General features: G+C 37.8%; 1 protein-coding gene across 7 annotated transcripts in view; it reads right to left on the bottom strand.

Moving 5' to 3' along the window:
- MPDZ (multiple PDZ domain crumbs cell polarity complex component) overlaps positions 1-22,730 on the bottom strand; it is a 168,108-nt gene that overhangs the window by 36,947 nt on the left and 108,431 nt on the right. For 6 of the 7 annotated variants that reach the window (XM_073806124.1, XM_073806122.1, XM_033858100.2 and 3 more), the window contains 5 exons: positions 21,581-21,779; positions 15,311-15,415; positions 11,384-11,476; positions 4,693-4,870; positions 1,528-1,638 (listed from right to left, as the gene is read on the bottom strand). In XM_073806124.1, the coding sequence (XP_073662225.1) occupies positions 1,528-1,638; positions 4,693-4,870; positions 11,384-11,476; positions 15,311-15,415; positions 21,581-21,779 (686 nt within the window). The remainder of the gene's footprint in view (positions 1-1,527; positions 1,639-4,692; positions 4,871-11,383; positions 11,477-15,310; positions 15,416-21,580; positions 21,780-22,730) is intronic. The other variant, XM_033858095.2, reaches the window with a different exon arrangement.

The raw sequence follows: 22,730 nt of genomic DNA, 5'->3' as shown, positions 1-22,730 counted from the left end.
TTTAACACAACAAATGGAAACAAACGTAGAAAGATCTGTAGTTATTTAAACAAACTGAATAGCATCTGAAAAGAATGCAAGATGATACAGCCCCACCATTTGGCAGATTTTCTCATCTGAATGGATAATTATCACCTAACAATCAACAACCGAATGATTAAAAACTGCAGATGTGAAGATAACTGCTTACATTAAGAACTACTATTTCATTTCTTACAGTGAACTCAGACCAGAGCTACACTTGTCTTGACAACAAAGGGAAAAACCAATAGGATAAATCTGGTCACTTTGTTTCTCAGGGCACAGAATATTGACAAGTTCCTTTTACTGATCTCATCTAAAAACCTGTTCACTTGAGCATTGCTATCTTAAATTTTTAATTTTAAGAATTAAAATTAAATGTATTATACATAAAATTATGTATTTTAAGTTTTCTATGATTCTTTTTTCTATGATTCTTTTCACTTCCCTCACATGTGTTAACATTATCTTTCTAAATACAACAAACCCTAAAAACTAATAAGGAGGTATTTCAAAGAGAATCAGTATGACAGGGGTTCTTAAATCCAGAAGTGGAAATTCTCTATGAGCCTCAGGACATCTAGGAAACTCCTGAAATGCTATGCAAACTTTGCAATAAATGTGAAGAACTTTCTAAGGGGTATGTGGCCCCAAAATATTCAAGAACTGCTGCACAGGAAAATATTATTTTTTTCACCGAGGCATAAAGAAGAAATAGAAAAAAACAGTTTTAAACTCTTGGCATAATTTTCATCTTCGTAATTTTCAACACATCGAATACACAAAGCTTCACTTAGTATCTTCATAAACAACATTCACTGAATGTGCTTAGAATTTCTAAAACATTTTTTAAAGCCACTTCACCTGTGACGACTGACAGTAAAATGCATTAGTAGGTCTCTGTCCACCAGGGGCTATACGGTAATGAGAGCTATACAGTCAGTGATGATGGCTGGGAAACAGCAGGTATGAAATCACTAGATATAAACATACAGCTTGAACAAAATCCATCATGTGGAAAGTTAATGTTCACTGGGATAGACAAATACATTAAAGATCATGCACAGGAAATCATGAGATTGCATAAACTGGAAATTCTGTCCAGAGAATAAATTTATGAAGAAAATGAAATCTCTCTGGCTTCTAAGGGACTTGACTAGACGTCACAGACTATCAACCTGAATGACTCCACCACAACCCTCTTAACAACTTAAATATTTTATGACTAGAGTGAACACTAATAATTATCCATCTAGATGCCTATGAGCCACCAATGAATCCTACTTGTGTGTTTTTAACAGGCTTCAAGTGTCTGTTAAACATGGTAGAAGGGATTTCCAGGACAACTCAATGGGAAAAAAAAAAAAAGCAAAATAAACTTCTAAAAAGTCTCCTGAGATTTCAAGACTCGATCTCGGGTCCTAGAAACAACTTGGCCCTGGATACATTAGATTCCAAGTTGAATACTGTTTGGATATGCCTACCTTGCCCTTTGTGTTTGCTTACCCTTGGTCTGTTTATAATGCTCTGTACCATAAAGACTACAGGGTTGCCTGCTTTCCGAATGGCTTCCACAGCTTGTTCATGGCTTGCATCTCTGAGGTCCATGCCATCCACCTGCAATGGAAGGCCTCAGCTTAACATTTCAAGAAGCTACAGAACAACAGAACAATTTGTCGATCTGGAGTTTTGAGGATCCTGGGTGAGTCTCCTAAAAAATCTGTTTCAGATTCAAAAATAATTGAGAGTACTCATGAGGCTCCAGGACTTTTCATTTGTCCAGCAGACTTGTGTTCCCTTGTTTTGGACACAGATTTCTGTCTCCAATAATCAACTGAAATAATAATCAATTAGAATGAAGCTCTGCTTCTGCTTCCCTTACATTGCCCAGTTGTTCCCTTAAATTAATAAATCAGCATCATTAAAGAAATAATATATGGGAACTGCCTAGCAGCACTGCTTTCATCGTGAAAGTCACTTTACACATTTTCTTCCAATTCATTACAGAGCCGTTTGGGAAGTGGGTGTGTGAGGCTTTGTGTATTTCTCTCTGTACAGGAAGCTTGAAGTTAAAAACAAAATTCTGATGTTCAGAAAACTCAGGTTATGGTAAGGTTAGTTTGGCAAAAGAATCTTTGCAGTAGACGTGGTAGGAGCTGGAAGCCAAGAAATTGTGCTTATCTGTTAGTAATTCTTATATAAATAGCTTGAAAGTGAAAGTTATTTTGTAACTTTTTATTGACCATGGTTTGCCTTGGTGATGATCAGCTCAGCTTATGCACTATATGAATAGGAAGGAAAATAGTTTGAAAGGCCAAATGCTAATCCTGCCAGAAAACTATAGGACACTGGTATAATTTTATCATTTCCAATTACCAGAGAATGGTATATACAACAAAATAGAAAAATCAGAGTAGACATAATTCTGAAAAAGAAAATTATTAGATCTCTGCATAGAACATTATCACTTTTAAAAGAGTTATATACTATATTTAATTAAAAACTTCCCTCATGTTGATACTTAGATGAAATAACAACATCTCTTTCAGTTCATATTAAAAATGGCTTCTAGGGCTTCCCTGGTGGCGCAGTGGTTGAGAGTCCGCCTGCCGATGCAGGGGACACGGGTTCATGCCCAGGTCCGGGAAGATCCCACATGCCGCGGAGCGGCTGGGCCCGTGAGCCATGGCTGCTGAGCCTGCGCGTCCGGAGCCTGTGCTCCGCAATGGGAGAGGCCACAGCAGTGAGAGCCCCACGTACCGCAAAAAAAAAAAAAAAAAAAAAAAAAGGCTTCTAACTTTCTGTAAAATAAAAGTATATATGTTTACTATATATTCCATTAGTGGGAAAATTTAACAGGACATTAAATATCTTTGCCCAAGTCCAAAGAACTCTATACTTAGAATGGAATACTTCTCAGGTCTCTAATTTACATACATTTTCAGAAACTCTTAGCAGAGACATGTTCTAGAATCCCCAGGATTACAGAGGCCTAAGGCTCCTTATTTACAGCAAAAAGCCCTTGCACGTAACAATATTCAACAAACTGTTGCTTAGCAGTATTTTACCACATGCAAAAATCCTTTCTTTTCAATTTGAAAGGGATGTTTTAACTCTCTTAATACACTGAAACAAACATTTTGGTGAAAACTATGATTAATCTTTTCTTGAAATAATTTATAAACATTTCTTACTTTTTTCTACTTAGGTCAAAGGTATTCAATAGTGAAGTATCTATAAAATAAACTGCCTTGTGATAATCTTAAATTAGAAATTTTATGTAGTACTATAACTAAAAAAGAATCCTTTAACAGGGGGCTAAGGTATCATCTAATGAAAAGTAAAGATGCAGGAAGAGAGAAAAAAAAGCCCATCATTCTTCCTTATAAATGGTCAGAAGAAAAAAAAACAAAACACCAGACATGGCCCTTGCTTTCTCTCAAGTCTCAATCTTCTTCCTTCTTCAACTCTCAGAGACAATCAATAAAGGAATAAATCGATCAATGCCCAAAATGTTCATTTCAAAGTTGTGACTGATATGGATAACTTTCTTCTACACAATTAAGGCATTTTAGTGCCTAAGTTATATGGATTTAGAAAATGAGATACAATCACTTGTACAAAGTAAAAATAATGGTTGTTATAATAACAAAGTGATCGGTTTCTATTTGGAAGTTGTCTCTTTTAGTCTTCTAAATCCTGGAAACTCAGCAAACCTGGGTTCAGCTACCCCTTCCTCTAACCTAAACTAAAACTATGCTTATGCTGATCAAATAATTCATCACACTGTTCTGAAGTGACTTGATCACTTGTCAAGTCTGTCCCACTTGACAGGCAGGCACAGTGTTTTATTTACTGTGGGATGCCCAAAGTCTGTTACAGCACCTGGAATGCAACAGCTTCTCCAGGAATATTTGTTGAGTAAATGATGAGTGACTCGTGCGAGAAGAGTTAATTTAAAATATTAAACCTAGCTTTGAATTAAGGGATTAGGTACAGTTTGACCAAACGCTTCTCTCTCACACATAACAAAGTACTCACACATGCGTACACACGTGTGTACGTACCAACTCACACGTGCACACACACATACACACACACACACACACACACACAGCCCTTAGTGATGGATGGGGAATGGGCACAGCACTGAGATGGAGGAAAAGCCACGCCTGGATTGGCAGGGGTGGTGGGGGAGACATTTATATAAAAGGCAATAGGATCTTAGCATAAAAATTTTACTAAGAAGACTCACTTTAAAAAAATCTCATCCAACAACATTTAAGTATTTCTAGAAATAAAATCTCATTTAAGGGATTAATTATGATGTACACATTCTGTGTGTGTACGTATACTTTTAAACGATTCAATGATTTCCCCAAGAAATTTGCTTTGTTCTTTAAACTGAACTTAATTATTTTATCTTAGTGCCAATGTTTTTTTAAAAAGTTGATTATACCCCCAAACACCCATCTCTACATCGAGATATATAAGCTGTCATCATATACGGAAGAGAAAAATTACGGACGAAAACAAACAAATAAGAAAGAAATGCTTTAACAGCAAACACATTTTACTCTAATATTGGGTCAGTGTAAAGATGATGACTCCCTTGGTAAAGAGGACGGCCCAGGTGAATAGTTTTAGCACAGAAAGCTCACTGGAGGGTACCTCTACTATTCTATCTCCAGGTTTCAAGGTTCCATTTTTGCCAGCTGGACTATCTTCAAGAACATGTTTGATGAAAATGCCCCTCATCACTTCACCGTTGCTTAGACGACTCCCCATCCCTCGTCCACCAACAATGCTGATGCCCAAGGATTTGCTTGGTTCTCGCCAAAGTTCAACCCTATAAAAAAATAAATGAAATTTTAAACTCTTATAAGAAAGTATAGGGGCAAACCCTCATAATATTGGGTTTGGCAATGATTTCTTGGCTATGACACCAAAGGTACAAGGCAACAAATCCAAAAACAGACAAACCGGACTTCAATAAAAGTAAAAGCTTTTGTTCATCAAAAAAGTAAAATGGCAACCCACAAAATGGGAAAAATATTTGCAAATCACACATCTAATAAGGGATGAACATCCAGAATATCTAGAGAACCCCTAAAACTCAACAACAGAAGAAAACAAACAGATCAAAAATTGGGCAAAGGACTTGACTAGATATTTCTCTAGGGATGATATACCAATGTCCCATAAGCACATAAAAAGATGCTCAACATCACTAACATTAGGTAAATCAAAAGTACTATGAAATACCACCTCACACTCAGTAGGATGGCTACTATCAAAAAAAAAAAAAAGAAAAGAAACCCAGAAAATAAGCGTTGGCAGGGAAAAATTTTAGAAATTATGGAGAAATTAGAACCCTTGTACACTGTTGGTAGTGATGTGAAATGTTGCAGCTGCTATGGAAAAAAGTATGGAAGTTCCTAAAAAAATTAAAAATAAAATTACCATATGATCCGGCAATTCCATTCCTGGGTATATACCCACAAGAATTCAAAGCAAGGTTCTGAAAACATACATGTACAGCCATGTTCATAGAAATATTATTCACAACAGCCGAAAGGTGGAAGCAACCCAAGTGTCCATGGACAGATGAATGAATAAACAAAACAGTATATAAATACAAAGTAACATTATTCAGCCTTAAAAAGGAAGGAAATTCTGACACATGCTAGGACATAGATCAACTTTGAGAACGTTATGCTAAATGAAATAAGCTAGCCAAGTGAAATAAAGGACAAATCCTGTATGATTCCACTTATATGATGTACCTAGAGTAGTTAAATCCATAGAGACATAAAATAGAATGGCAGCTGCTAGAAGATGCATGGGGTGGGGGATGGAGTTACTATTTAATGGGTACAGAGTTTCAATTTTGCAAGATGAAGAAAGTTCCGGAGATGGATGGTGGTGATGGTTACAGAGCAATGTAAACACACTTAATGCCACTGACCTAACACACTAAAAAATGATTCAGAAATTATAATAGGAAACACTTTTTTTTAAATTCAAAGGAATAAAATGTTACGTATGTTAATTTCTGCAAATATTATTTGCTCAATCTATTAAGGTTTTACTAGTAGTAAAACAAGATCATTTTAAATACTCTTCCAATTATCTGTTTTATAGGGGCTGATAAATACTAATGTATTTCTGAAGCTGATTTGTTACAGGTTAATATTGGACTCATACTCCAGGCTGGGGCACCGATGAATGTAAAAGGACCATTTTCCAGAAGCTCTAATACTGCAGACATCAAAAAATTCAGCTACCCTCAAACAGATGGTACCTTCTAAGCTTAGCAACCCAATCAAGAGAGAGAACATTTCTGCATGCACTGTTTCAGAAGCCTACCTCTGTAGAAGTCTGTCTTGCCAACACAGATCTAGAAACTAACAGTCAGCGCAAGAAGAGCAGTTCTTGTTAGCAGCGCTAACAAGATCCTCCGTGACCTGATCCCATCACCACCTTCTAAATGCATCCCTCACAGCTCTCCACTTTCCTCTCTCCAACCCAGCTACAATATCATCTTGCCGTTCCTTAGGTTCATCAGACATGCTCTCCCGCCTTCGGGCCATGGCGCTTGCTACTGCCTGTGTCCTGAATGTACTTCCTCTACCCACATAATAACCACATGAACTCTTATCTGATAATTGCAAATAGCTGTCAGAGTTATGGATGAGTTGAAAATACGTGTCTTTTGAAAAGGCGGGATATAAGAATAAGGTGATTTGCAGCGAGGTGTCTGGCCAAGACGAAGGAGCAGCTCAGGTGACTGGAAGCAAACAGAGATACCGAGTAGAAAGCTCTGAGATAGGTAATGAGACTGTACAGTCTACTCCCAGCTGCAGGAAGGGAGTCAGCTGACACTGGACATCAGATAAATGAAGAAAGCACGGTCCACATGCACTCAAACTTGACATTTGAGGTGCTCCCAGAGGAAACGAAAGGATGGAGGTAGGACTCCTGTGCAATGAGGGAGGTCACAGTAAGAAAAGACTGGGATAAAAGAGTACTACAGGTGGAGTGAGAGGGCAGGCAACTAGTCACATGAAGGTAGATGATGAAACCCACATTTTCTTTGGTCAGCACTTTTTTCTTTATTAGAAATCTAAGATCCTAGAGATCTACTGTTTAGTCTAAAAGGATCTCACCATGATTCTTGATCTTAACAAATCTGTGAGAATAGCTTAAACTAGTTAAAATCCTATTCATCATTTTCTTTCATTCTAGGAATTCTGGGAAAGACAAGAACCAACTTCTTCCATTTCCTAAGGTAAAATGGCAAAGTATTAAAGTCAGCAGAGTTAGCCATTGTGTTTAATATTTAAGAATCCAAAATACATAGATGGGGCTTCCTCGCTCTTTTTTTTTTTTTTTTGCGGTACGCGGGCCTCTCACTGCTGTGGCCTCTCCCGTTGCGGAGCACAGGCTCCGGACGCGCAGGCTCAGCGGCCATGGCTCACGGGCCCAGCCGCTCCGCGGCATGTGGGATCTTCCCGGACCGGGGCACGAACCCGTGTCCCCTGCATCGGCAGGAAGACTCTCAACCACTGCGCCACCAGGGAAGCCCATCTCTTCTTTTAAAAATGTAAAAAAAAAAATAAAAGAAAAGAAAGAATGAAGGAAAATGTCTCCTAGGGCTCTTTGTGGTTGGTGTAAACTAGAGATTGGCTCTTATGATTCCCCGAATACTAAAAAGAGCAGCACAGCAAACACTTATTAAGGGCTTATCATGTGCTCAGCGTTGTTCTCTACGTGAGTTCCATACACTTTGATTTAATTCTCAAATCACTCCTATGAGGTGGATACTCTTGTCAGCCCCAGTTTACAAAGGGAAGAGGCACAGAGAGGTTAAACTGCCTTTGGGTACCAGCACCTTGTGCTTCCTCAGGATGTGGCACAGACAGTAAAGTGGTTTCAGATCCACTCCTCAGAGGAAAGGCTGTAACTCCTCAAAACATCAGAGCAGATAACCAAAGCCAGAGCTGCCAAAAGGACCCCAGCACTGAGGAACCAGACTCAGGATTCACGGAGCAGAACATGGTAAACGATCCGTGGAAAGAAAAAAAAAGAGACCTATAAAAGAAAAACTTTACAGAACATGTGCAGAGCTGGTTTTACAGAAAAACGGCAGCCTTTCTGGGGAACACAGGTTTAAAAAAGAGTGAAATTCAGAAAAGCAAAGGTAATACAGAGCTCTGAGGCCAGGCTGCTTGAACTTAGAACCAAGAGCTCCTGGACTCAAGTCCTGCCCTTAGGCTCCTTAACAACTGTGTGACCCTCTGCAACTTCTTTAGTCTCTCTTTTACTTTCCTCAGCTGGGAAACGGATCCAACAAGAGTCTCGACATCAGAGAGCTCCGGTGAGGATTACATTCATGAATACATGTAACGTGCAACACAAAGCTTTGGGACATACTAAGCAATCAATAAATCCCTGATTACTCTTATTATGATGATTATAATTACGATTACTGAAGTAATGTCAACAAGGTATAATATTCAATTCATACGACAAATGAGCAAATGTACCCCAGCTCCTCAATCCTGTTATACCTACACATTGTTTACTAAGATAACTTAGCATTTTCTACCCATCAGGTTGACAAAAACAGTTTTTAAATGATCATATGATGTGGTAACAAAGATGTGGGGAAAAGGAAACTCTTATATATTGGAAATAAAAGTAAAAAATTGGTATAGTCAATTTAAAAAGCAATTTGACAACTTCTAGTAAATAATACAGTTAAATCTATAAGCCAGCAATTCCACTTTGGGATATACACCTAGATAAATTCTCATCCATACATATAAGAAAATAAGATATAGTTACTACACAGAATTATAATAATAATTAACTACTCAAATATCAATGAGAATAAACTGTGGTATATTCATATACTGAAATGCACTGCAACAAATAAACTGAATGAATTAGATATTTAAGTATCAACATGATAGATCTCCAAGACACTGGTTTGAGAGGAAAGTAAGCTGGAAAATGATACATACAGTATGATACAATCCTGTACATGAAAATCACACAAAAGTGTAACACAGATTATTTACAATCTTAAAATTTACGCTTCGCTAAAAAGTATTCTCTATTTCCACACAAAGTAAATTTTTCTTGACTGCATGAAAAAATGTCCTAGCAGGTTTCCAATGTTGTAAAGCATATTCATAACACTTGTTCCTCATCTACTAAAAGCTCTGGCTCTTTTGGTAAGCTTCCTCATGAACTTCTATGAACTTTCCCCCCAAAATACCTTAGTGCTTCTATGTAGGTTAGGGAGGGCAGAGTATCTTCTTTATGATTTATGGAAGCAGACATATCCTCTCTGTAAATTAGTTACTGCCTTTAGAGACACCTCTTAGGCTGACGTGAAGGCTAAAATCGAGGATAAAAGTATAAAAATCTTCTGGTCCATAAGTTACACCCTTCTCATAAGAAAATTTCATAATGATTCCTGCGTTCAATGCTTTATTTTCGTTGTTATGAGTAATGATGATGAAGATGCTGCTAAGACCGACACTGACTGAGTGCTCACTCTGTACTGGGCACTGTACTAAGGACTTTACATGCATTATGATATTGAATTCTCCCCCAAATTTAAAAGGTTCTATTATTTATTTTTAAATTAAAAATTTAATTATTATTTCAAAAATGTTTCTTAAGTGAAGTACAGTTGCTTTAACATATATTAATGTCAGGGGTACAGCATAGTGATTCAGTATCTTTACAGATTATACTCCATTAAAAGTTATTACAAGATAATGGCTATAGTTCCCTGTGCTATACAGTATATCCTTGTTGCTTATCTATTTTATACATAGTAGTTTATATCTCTTAATCTCTTACCCCTAATTTGTCCCTGCAGCCTTCCCTCTCCCCTTTGGTAACCACTAGTTTGTTTTCTATATCTGTTAGTCTGTTTCTGTTTTGCATATACATTTGTTTGTTTTATTTTTTAGATCCCACATATAAGTGATATAATACAGTATTTGTCTTTCTCTATCTGATTTATTTCACTAAGCATAATATTCTCTAGGCCCATCCATGTTGCTGCAAATGGCAGAATTTCATTATTTTTATGGCTGAGTAGTAACATTCCACTGTGTGTATATATACATAAAGATAGATATATAATTTCATCTAATATTTATAATTCTATCTAACTTACTTCTGCCTCTTTCTTCAAATAAACAAGAAACTTAGTATCTTATAATATTTTTTCTGCCACAGATCTACCACTTATATTCTCAATGTGGGTAATAATGTAGAAAGACCTTAATTTCTCTAAGCAGTCTAAACAGTTTTTAAAAAATTCAAATCAAAAAGTCATTTTAGATGGCTGAAAATGCTTACTGTCTTTCGTGAAAGCAACATAAAAGGTTTCCTATACTTTGAACAGGATTTGACCTAGAGAATGCTTACATGTGATGGCTGTAGCCTCAAGCTCATTGGTGAGCAAGGAAACTCATAAAACTGCACTACACATCTGCAGAGTAGAAATTTTTCTCTCTCTCGAATTTTGTTTATTCATTGTAGAATAAATATTAAGTATTTACTATGTAAAAGGCACCTTTGTGATGGTCACTTTTAAATCTGTTTAGAGAAAGTACCCAACGATTACTTATATTTTACACTTAATGCAAAATACCTTACATTTTTCTTTAATTACTTTGTGTGTCTCTATATCTTGCCTCCCCAAATGCATAATAACTTCCTTAAAGGCAGTATTTATGCCTTATACTTCCCTGTTTTTCACAAAATCACCTGCCTCTCATCTGGGTCCATAATCGGGATTCAAAAAATTCCTATTACACTTAATCTGATTCTACTCAGCAGGAACATGGAAATACACCTTGGTGATACACAGTAGTATATCCGAGCAGATTTAGGGAAGTCGTCTTTTCTATTATATATGAGATTCGTTCTAGAAAGAGCATGGGTTAGAATAACTGCAGCCTATGATAAGATGCTTACACACACATTTTGAATATATATGCTTGAATATCTAGTTTCTACAAATGCTAGAAAAATTTCAAGTTAACATTTGGTGGTTTACCTAAGATCAACTCCACAAAAAATATTCCAACTACCTATGCCTAATTTTCTCTACTTTATTTAGTCCCTACTATGTGTCAAATCCTCAAATACATGTTAGTTTTAACCCTGTGTGATACAAATTATCTTCTCCACTGTGCCCATGTAGAAATGGAGGGTAAGGGATATTAAACTACTTGCTCAAAGTCACAGTAGCAAGTTGTAATCCAATACTTGAAACCACCCCTCCCCATCTTTAAACACCGAGTAGGTGGAAGACAGAAATAGTTCTTACCGCCTGGATTGATTCCAACTGCTGTATGTTGCATTTTGAAGTTCACTTTCTTCCCCCTCTCCTTCTTCTCGCTCCGGTAGCTCTGGAATGTCTCTGTTAAAGAGTTACACAGTGAGTACTCCCAAATCCTAGTAAAGCCATGCAAGGTTGTCTTGTATGTACTTTACTGTTGGTTTGGCTAAAAATGCAGAACTGCTTTATATTTTCACCATACTTAACTAATAAGTAGATAATAATTTACATTAAGGGGAAAAACAAAACCCGTATTTCATTTTACATAAAAGTCTTATATTAGAATCAATCTACTATAACTGAGTCTGGAGATACAGCAGAACACAAAGAATCTTGTCTAGTCTGTCTCTTTCCTAATGAAACATGGACAAAGAAAGGAAAGGCATGAAAAGAAAGGGAAAATGCCAGAATTTTAAAGAGAACTATTCAACAAGTTTTTTGGGTTTTTTTTGTTTTTTTTTTTTTGTGGTACGCGGGCCTCTCACCGTTGTGGCCTCTCCCGTCGCAGAGCACAGGCCCTGGACGCGCAGGCTCAGCGGCCATGGCCCACGGGCCCAGCCGCTCCACGGCACGAACCAGGGCACGAACGCACGTCCCCTGCATCGGCAGGAGGACTCTCAACCACTGCGCCACCAGGGAAGCCCAACAAGTTATTTCTTAAATGCTTACCGTGCGCAAGAAAGTAGAAGCACCATGTGGGTTATGAGCTTGCAAAGCCCTGATCGATCCCTGGCCTGAAAGAGCTTATCATCAAGTACACCAGGAATGTAGCATCTCTGCTTCCTCAGGATGGACCAATGCTTTCCCTTCAACTTTTGAAGACAGATGGAAAATGCTTATGGTCCAGCTCAGCCCATCCAAAGGAGCCAGACACAGAATTCTCCTTACAGGAAGCAGTTTGCAGTACGCTTGTGTTCAAGGTCAGTTTTCAATTTCTGTAGGAATTCAGATTTTGCCAAATGCCAGGCATACAGCAAAATGTGTCCAATCTGTTAACTGACTATAAATAAAACCGTAAAATAATAACCTTGTCAAGAAACATTTTGTTTTCCCAAAGGAACACTTTGCATCAACAAATGGCATTGTAAGGGCCATAGAGAATGGTTAAATCAATTATGGTGTGGCCTTACGCTGTTAGTAAAAAATGGATTTCTAAAGAAACATGCCAACATGTTCTTTTGAAAATAGAGAAGGCTTTAAAAACTCTAATTCAATAAATGTTTGCAGTTGATTTTTATAGAAATTGAAAAAATCTCAAGACAGTGTATGTTCAGATTATATCCATTCTCCCCTGACAGGAATAATGAATTTGATTCTACTCAGCATGAACATGAAAATACACCTTAGTGATACACAGTAGTATATCCGAACAGATATAATTCTATCAAATTATATCATCTTCAGACTTTGAGATGAGAAGTCATCTAATCCAATAATCCGACTGTGTTTGAATGTTTCCCAACATTTCTGCCCAATAATTTGTCCAGGCTCTCCCTGAACGTCTCATTCTTTCTCTGACCTGAATGTCAGATTTTTGTTTTTCATCTGTTAAAAGGAAATCCACCTGCCTGTGGTTCCTACCCATCGGCTGTGTGACTAAATTCCCCCTCTGTGTAAACTGAGAAAGGAGACTCTAAATGAGGCTGCGGTCCCCAGAGCCTAAGCCCGACAGTGGGACACGATGGTTGAGAACGGCTCCAAAGAAGGATTTTCAAAACGATGTTAAGTAGCTGACTGAGAACTAGTCTGAGTGAAGCTCAATTCGTAAGATGCAAGGCAGATACAAGGCCTAACCCTCTGGAAACACCACTGGAGAGAATATGATAGAAAAAGCAGGTAAGGAACATAGACAGGAGTGAGAACTTTGAAAGAGTACCTAAAATATTCAGTTCTTACCCCTAAAGCCCAAGCTGGGGGAGCTGCTCAGACCCAAGCACACACATTACATCACATGCTCCTGCCCTTTGAGCTATAAGATGATGAATATCCTGAGTCTTCTGATACAAAAACCCCATTCTCTTCAAATGATTCCCCAATCTCAAATCATTTCACTAACTCAGATATGCTCCTGTAAATGTGCTGATTATTCTTTATCCATCTTAGGCTGGGGTTTATGGGTCTTGGATCATGTGCTCCAAAGAGCAGAATGGACCGGTTCTGTTCCCCAGCACTCACTCAGCCAAGAATGAAATTTGCACTCATGTTTGCTATTGAATATCAACGAAATTTCTGTCAACTATAATAACTCTCTTTCATGTGCATTAAGGTGTCAGAAATTGGCACAAAGTCACACAGTGAAGGAGCAGAGGTGAGACTTGAATTGAGGCCATCTTATTACAAAACCTGAACTCTCAACCTCCATGCTATGCTGCCCCATATTTTTATACTGGGCTTGTGCAATTCTTTTTTGGATCCAATGGTTAAGAACATGGAGCCTGACTGCATGCATCTAACCTTGACTCTGCCACTTATTAGCTATGAAACTTGGGCAAGTAACTTAACCTCTCCGGTGCAGATTCCTCCTGTGTAGGACAAAGACCACTTTGTTTTGAGCACCCTTACATTAATTGCAAATACACTTTTTCTGCAGGGAAGCAGCTAGTCACAGCATTGTACAGTTCAGGCCCTTCTCCCTTCTGTGCTGTGAGGGAAGCACAGTGCTGAAAGTGGCTCTTTTGCTCCAATAGTAAATTTTTGAGTGCTTTTAAGGCCTCAGAACTTAGTAAGAATACCATGTTATCTTGGCATATTCTTTAATTAAGCCATCTGAAATGATATTTCAGAGGACACTGGAATTACTGATTTTACCACTTTAATAGGAAGTACCAGATAGCTGTAATCAATTCATGTCATTAACCCCGAGATGGAAATTCTAGACAGGAGTATGGCTGAGTTTTGTGCAGGGTGGAATGAATACTCCTTTTCCCATAAAATTCAAGAGGCCCTAAGGGCCATGACATTCTTTGCTTTTATTAAACACATAACACACCTTTCCTTCCCTGACGCTTTCTGGATAGCTGCAGCCATGTGCAATTTGTAAAGGAAAGAGCAATGGGATATCGTGATGCCTGCAAAGTCACTGGACACCAGGGTGCCCTGGGATGTTAGAAATTTTGTGAGCAAACCTCAGAATGTTTGCAAAGCCATTTTTCTCTACAGCATGCTTAAAGAGAAATCTGTTGCTCAGTTGCTAATGCAACTGAAAAAAAACAGGCCCACAGCTGGAAGTGTAAAGTGGTTCATTCTTCCCGGAAAAGCAGTATGACATTTTTTCTCTCCCTGTGCTGAACTCAGCATCATCATCAAAACCTAGTTTCTGCCTTTCCTAATGGGGGGGTGGAGGGGACCACTTCTCCTGTATTATTTAAAGGTTCTTAATACACTGCATATCAAAAGGCTTTAAAAAGCCATATACACTATTTCCTAACATGCATACATACAAAGACATTCAGCTCAACGTTCTCCAAAACAGTAAAAACATAACTATTGAAAATGTTTCTGAATCTTTATGTACGTTAATAAAGAAATAAAATTTCTGAAAATGTTTGCTTATGAAAGAGGAAAAGTGATACAATACCATACAAATTGTAGGTTCCAGGGAGTTAATGAAATCATACTCATATCTGGGGTAAATTCCCAAAACTCAGTATGATGAAAGTGCTATACTGAGTGGTACAACTAAAGATGTTTTAATTTCTTGATTTGATTTTTCACAGTTTTTTCCAAATTTTCCACAATATATGATCACTCCTTAAGTAATATGGGGGAAAGGGCTGAATATTTTTTTAAAATCTTGAAAGAGAGAAAAGGAATCCAGTCCTTCATTTCTACTACTCTCTGACTCTGGATTCAAAACTCTTCTTTATAACTTGCTGTATCATTCATTCACTGTAGCAGATTTACAGTTTCACTTACCTGCCAGTGTAGGAAGAAAAAATATCCAGTGCCATTATTCCTCCAGACTGTTGTCCCAAACTTATTTTGAACTCTTCTAAGTGTTCTGCAGGCACATAAGTAATTCTGGAACAAGACACAATCCATGAAAGCAAAGGGAAGCAAAGTTTTGCCTGTTAGGGGAATCTTCCAAAATATAAAATAAAATTATATTGTCCCTTCACCTCTACTTTTTCACAGAACTCATTTAAATTGGCTTAACTCAGTGGAAAATCCAAACTTCAAAAGGATAAAGTATCCTATAGGCAAGAATAACAACAGAAATTAAAATTTTAAACACTGCTGATAAACTATGTGTTTACCAATAATTATATGGGGGAGGAAAATAGCATAATATCTATTTCCAGATGAGAACACTAACAGGAATTTTTTGAAATTAAAGAAATCTATAAATCCTTAGAAAAATAATTGTCAGTAATAACATTATTTTGTCCAAAGATTTTTGGGTTCCTTAGCAGAAACAAATGAGGTGAACTCTATTAAAACACTGGGTATACCAAATTACTTTACATTCTCCCATAATACACAATTAATTTTGGACATTAACAAGCATTATCAATAATCATATCCTAGCTTTATTAAATTATTAACTCCCAAGTCTGAAGTTAAACCATTATAAGTTTATGGAAAGACTCTATTACTAATTTGTAGCAACTTCTTATATGTTCATTTTGGTTTCAGAGAAAAGCCTACTGTGTACACCTGAATGGTCTCTTACTAATTCAACAAGTGCTGGCTGAATGCCTATAATGTGGAAGGCACAGAGTAAGATGCTTATTACAGCTATAATGCTTAGAAACTGACACTTGAAAATTTAAGTTTACTGCTGTCCTATCAGGCTACACAACTGATTGACTTGTTTAAGTAGTCTGTTCCGAGATCCTCAAATTAATGAATAGTAAGGCAAGAGAAAGAATGCATTTGAAGTCGGTTCAGCATATTTGTACAAAGACACAAAAGTATGTATCAACAATCAAAAAGACTATTAAAAAAGTCTTCACAAAAATCATGAAGACTATTAAACTGGCTAACCATAGCTTACCCATGAAGACAATAAGTATCAAAACCCTAGCACTGGGCTTCCCTGGTGGCGCAGTGGTTGAGAGTCCGCCTGCCTATGCAGGGGACGCGGGTTCATGCCCGGTCTGGGAAGATCGATCCCACATGCCGCGGAGCGGCTGGGCCCGTGAGCCATGGCCGCTGAGCCTGCGCGTCCAGAGCCTGTGCTCCGCAACGAGAGGCCACAGCAGTGAGAGCCCCGCGTACCGCAAAAACAAAAACAAACAAAAAAACCCTAGCACTAAAGGGCAAAGAAAAAGGATTGTCTTCCATGTTATAAAAAAATAAGAATTATACCAATGGCATAATTTATTGAGTGAGGAAGATATATAATTTCAGACATACTGGTGATTTCCATAAAAAGCATTCACTCTGTGAGGTCGCTTAGGTTTAGAGTCAGAGGACACAGTTCTGCTGCTTCTCCAGAGTGTTCTGGTAGGGTACATCACCACCAGTGAATGTCCATATCCTCAATCACAAAAAGGATGTCACTTTTTATGAGACTACGGTAAGCCAAGAAGCACAATACAAACATAACACAGTGCTCTAACAGAGTGTCAGCCAGCGTGGCCACACCTGAGCATTCTGGCATAAGCCGTGGACCCTTATGACACTTTGCGACACTTTTACCTCAAGGATCAAACGGAAGTAAAAAACACAGTTTCAGTGGATTTAGGACTAGGCTGGGTGAGAGAGCTGCATTTTAATTCTGATGCTACTTTATTTATTCATCTATAAAACACCTTCTCTATAGTGTTACAAAAGTATACTGAATAGCAAATTTGCATTTATCCCTTCAAAAATAATGAGTCAAAAATGTTTAACACATTAGGTTGGGGAAGAAGACTGACTGCCTTTACACAAAGAAAACTAAAACCTGAAACGCCTATTCAAGAAAACTGGTATTATTTCTGAAGGTTCAGTAAAGTTAAAACTCACCTAAATAATACCTTAAGAAAAAAAGCCAGGAAGAGGTGAGGAGAAAAAGCTAGAACACAACAGGCAAAATAAGAATAATCAGTTAAAAGTATTTAATTTTTTAATTGGTTTGAGAAGGAAAAGCTGTTTCTATCCCAAACACTGTTGAAAATGAATTCTCCTCTATATTTATTCAAAGGTGTTTACCCTTTACCAAGAGGTGGGGGAGGAAGAGCTTTACAAATATTTTTCTTATATTTTAGAGCAGTGAGAAAGAGGAAAGAAAGCAGTTTTCATAAATATTTAGCCCAACACAGACAGCAAGGCCATCAGAACAAGCATCCCACAATGCATTAGCCCATGCAGAACAATTATAATACATGCCTGGTCACACGGCCACACAAAACCTCCAGACACCAACCCAGAACACCACACTACATTATGAACTGCATAAACACACTGAAACTGCTTATTTGAGAGTTGTATTAAAAATTCTTAAAGGCAAACTAACCTTAGGTTACATGTGGAGTGGAAGAAAAAGAATAGCATTAGTGATGCTGAAATGTGACACAGCTATTAATCCAGAGGTTGCGTCTGCATATGCAGACAGGATCGCTCCCTGAAAAAAGAGCTGGAAAGCTTAGTAGTAGGAAGATGTGATTTTAAAATGAGTTCACAATCACCAGTACAATGTGAAAATGTAACCATCTCACAGCTCTGTTGGAAGTACGTTCTTACATAAAGGAGAAAAAAAAAAAGCCAAAATGTATAGACACTGAATCTCTGTCTGGGTCTATCCCCACATCGGGATGTTACAAAAGCATGAAGAGGTTTCACAGACAAGTTGTAACACGCAGCCATAATGAGCTTTTCAATCACCATTACTCACACATAAAAGGGGGCTCGATCGTCAGCAGGTGCTGCAGAGAATCTAGAATGTGAAGCACACACCGCAGCATCTTTTTACAATGGTGTTAACAAATGTCAATGTCTTGTGCTGAATGTGAGATGCATGTATATGTAGTTAAAAGTGGGTCCTCCTGGTTGTTTTTTCCCCTTTCCACCTCCCTCCTATCTACACCTCCCTCAGAAAAGCATCTGCTCTTTACTGGTGTCTATAGCAGTGATTATTAACAAGCACAGAAAAATGTAACTGCAATCAATCTTTTATTCCTTGATCAGGAATTCATCCCACACTTTAGGTTAAGGCAGGTGAATTCTGATTCAGCTCGGTAATTATCTGGCAGATGTTACAAGCAGCTGCTGCTAAGCGCAAAACCCTGGCTATTATTACAGAAACATAAGCACTCCTGGCAAGGTGGAGTGCAAAGTGAGACAGGATGCATTCTGGTGAGGCTTCACATCTGGTTTTCCATAGAAAATAATGAAACCTGGAACTTACACTGGCTGTTCCTGAACTCTTGAAACTCAAATTATCTACCCAGGCACGCACGAACACGCATACACAAAGTTCCTAGTCATCTCTCGTAAGCGGCAAAAAAGAAGCCAGTGTGTTGTCTCAATAAGCAATGCTTTTCCTAAAACCAATCAGTTATATAACTGAACCAATTAGAGTCCCTTTTTTTAAGTCCCTGCAATACATTCCTCCACCACCAGCCCAGATTAAGCTAGCTTCCTAACAAGAAATCAAGAGGAAGGAAGAGACATGGATGGAGCCTAGATTAAAGCAATGACCACAACACTTAACTAGCACTTAACATTATGGTTCCATGCAGAGTAATGGAAGGACTAGACTTTCCATTTAGAAGGATTACCCACAGAGTTTTCAAGGTAATTTTACACCTTTTGCTTCATGAAGGCAAGTGACAGGGAGGAGAAATGGCCAAAAACACCATGCAAAATGCATGGAACACACTGCTCAGCCCTGGTCAATCTAAATGGCTATCTGTTTTACCACTTGACACAATTTTTCTAAAAAAGGACTCTATGATTCTCATTTCTTTTTATCATTTACCCAATGAGTCAAAACTATAGCCATCCTAATCACGGCTTTAATAGGATACCTGAGGAGAAATCCATGTAATTTGTGGGTGTGTTTGTGAGTGTGTGTATGCATGCATGCGAGCATGTGAGAAAGAGACTGACTGACTGACTGATTTCCAGAGGAGGGAAGGTTGTAGGATTTTTCTTATTTTCTCTTTTTAATGTAAGATACATTACATTTTGCTTCCTGGAATCCTAAATCAATTTTTTATGAAACTAGCTCTCTAGATACTCTTCACAGTCTTAATAAAGCTGCTGAATGCATAAGTGGGTAAATCCTGGTGCTAAATCAGAGGGTGGGAAAACAAACAACAAAACAAATCAAAACAACCCCCCCCAAAAAACCCCCCACAAAACAGGAAAGAAAAAAAGGCTTTGTAGCCTGAAAATGTACCTGACACCTTTTCTAGAGTTGACTAGGTACATGACTTACGCTAAATCAATGTCACAATGATCTTATTTTTGGGCCACTTTTTAAGATCTGCAGTACATTAGAACAGCGAGGGAAGGTTAAAACCAAGTACCGATTCTGGTGCTCAGTGCCAAAAAGTGGACAGGAGACCTGCATCAGGGCTCACGACATAAGACGTGCATTATCACACAATAAATCAAATGATCAGTTACGAGACCATCTGTATTTTATGGTACTTCAAAACTACATAAGCTAAAACCCCGGCAGTAAAGAGTCTCCATGTAGATCCTTATCATTCATCTTTGAAGCAAAATGAATGGACACTAGCCTGCAAGTGGTGAGGAAAGCACTTAACGTTTCTCTTTTTATTTACTGTAGAGGCACTGACATTTTTAATGATCTTCGCTTGTACTTGCGTGATTAATAAGATAATTATGGAACCGCCACATGATCTGATGATCTGTTTCATTATAAAATAAAAGTCAAAAAGGCGGCAAAAATATGAAAGCCCGTGCGTGAAATTCTGCCCTAAAAATAAAACCTCCTTTTTATAAGACAGCAGAATGCACTCTAAACAGCATATATTTTTCTGCTTTTTATTGATAGAAAAATGAGAAACAGGTTGTAAATACAGTTTTCTTACCTAAGCTCTACTGATATGTATTTTGCAGAAGAATAATACAGAATTCAGTCAGTTAGATAATATTAATACAAAAAAAGTCTCCCATACTAGTATTCATCATATCAACTTAAAGTAAACAATCTCTCCCTGAACCCTTATTTTACTATTTTATCCCTTATATGCAAGTATTCAATTACTAATGCTAGAGAAAAAAAGGAACGCTTTTACACTGCTGAGGTGTGACAATAAAGTTATTAACTGATTTTTATGCTGGCTCAAGAAACATCTAGTGACTTAAAAAACAAACCACATATATGACATGCTTTTAGTACATTATGGGATGATGAGAAACTTAAACACTTCCTGACAAAATAGCCTATATGACATACCATCAGACCATATCAACATTTTGGTGAATTCTCTTATGTCATGAGGCAGTTCAACAAAGGATAAATTATGGGTCAGACTGACACTGTTCTGTACAATCTTTACCGTGCTTGGCCCTTACAGAACTGGCTGACTTGGAGGATTCAGACAGATCATTAGGTAGTGCACAATCTGCTCTACTGAGGCCAATCCAAACTTCTTTGTAAGTTCCTAAGAGTGGACTGTCCTGCTCTATTAAGAGATTTCGTATCTCTCACATCTAAGATTTTTGCAGAAATCACTGGAGAATTAAAAATAGAAGGCAACATCATTTTGAAGTATAGCTGTCCCTAGGTACCTGCAGGGGACTGGTTCCAGGGGCCGCCATGGATACCGAACTCCACAGATGCTCAAGTCCCTGACATATAAAATGGCAGAGTACAGCTGGCCCTCTATACCCATGGTTCAGTCAACCTCAGATGGAAATTTTGATCCAAGGTGGTTGCCCCTTAGGATGTGAAACCCAGAGAGAGCCGACTGTGTATTTACTGACAAAGATCTGGGTATATTTGGACCTGTGCAGTTCAAACCTGTGTTGTTCAAGGGTCAACTGTATTTCAGTATTGTTAGTATTAAGAAGTTATTGATTGTAGATATAGTGTCCTAAAGACTACAATCAATACAATCAATAACTCCTCAGGAATAGTCAAATTCTTCAGTGATTTATATTAAATAAATATATAATAATTTTTGTATATCAAACAAAAGTATGTACTGAGAAAAAAATTCTGATTAATGAATTGAAATTCCTGAATTTCCCAAGCCAAAATAGGATTCAAATGATACTTACTTTATGTCTGGCCCAATGAGAGAATGCCTTCTCAACATGGCTCGTGCTTGGGTATTGGTTAAACTGATAGTAGACTCTTCATTAATAGACAAGATGCAGTCCCCAACAGCAATCCGACCATCTCGACTAATGGCACCTCCATGAATAATGCTTCGAACAATCATCCCCAAGCCATCTTTATTAGCACTTACTGTCATTCCTATGGTAAAGGAGGGATACACATTAAATGCATGACTTTCATGGTCTCCCAAGGCAATAGAAACAAAAGCAAAAATAAACAAATAGGACCTAATCAAATTTATAAGCTTTTGCAAAGCAAAGGAAACCATAAACAAAACTAAAAGTCAACCTACTGACTGGGAGAAAATATTTACAAATGATGCGATCGACAAGGGCTTAATTTCCAAAATATACAAACAGCTCATATAACTCAATAACAAAAAACAAACCACCCCATCAAAAAATGGGCAGAAGACCTAAACAGACATTTCTCCAAAGAAGACATACAGATGGCCAAGAGGCACATGAAAAGATGCTCATCAACATCACTAATTATTAAAGAAATGAAAATCAAAACTACAATGAGGTACCACTTCACACCGGTCACAGAATGGCCATCACTAAAAAGTCTACAGATAACAAATGCTGGAAAGGGTGTGGAGAAAATGAAACCCTCCTACACTGATGGTGGGAATGTAAATTGGTGCAGCCACTATGGAAAACAGTATGGAGGTTCCTCAAAAAGCAAAAACAGAATTGCCATATGATCCAGCAATCCCACTCCTGGGCATATATCCGGAAAAAAAACTATAATTCAAAAAGATACATACACCCCATTTACAATACAGAACGGCACCATTTACAATAGCCAAGACATGAAAACAACCTAAATATCCATTGACAGATGAATGGACAAAGATGTGGTGTAAACACACACACACACACACACACACACACACACACACACGCACAATGGAATATTACTCACACATAAAAAAGAACAAAATAATGCCATTTGCAGCAACATGGGTGGACCTAGAGACTATCATACTAAGCGAAGTCAGTCAGACAGAGAAAGACAAATATACCATATGATATCACTTACATGTGGAGTCTAAAATATGACATAAACTTATTTATAAAACAGAAA

Source organism: Tursiops truncatus, chromosome 6 (genome assembly GCF_011762595.2).
Source record: "Tursiops truncatus isolate mTurTru1 chromosome 6, mTurTru1.mat.Y, whole genome shotgun sequence".
NCBI classification, from domain to species: Eukaryota; Metazoa; Chordata; class Mammalia; order Artiodactyla; family Delphinidae; genus Tursiops; species Tursiops truncatus.
Note: the sequence above shows the minus strand (reverse complement) of the source record. Positions and strands in the feature narration are given on the sequence as shown.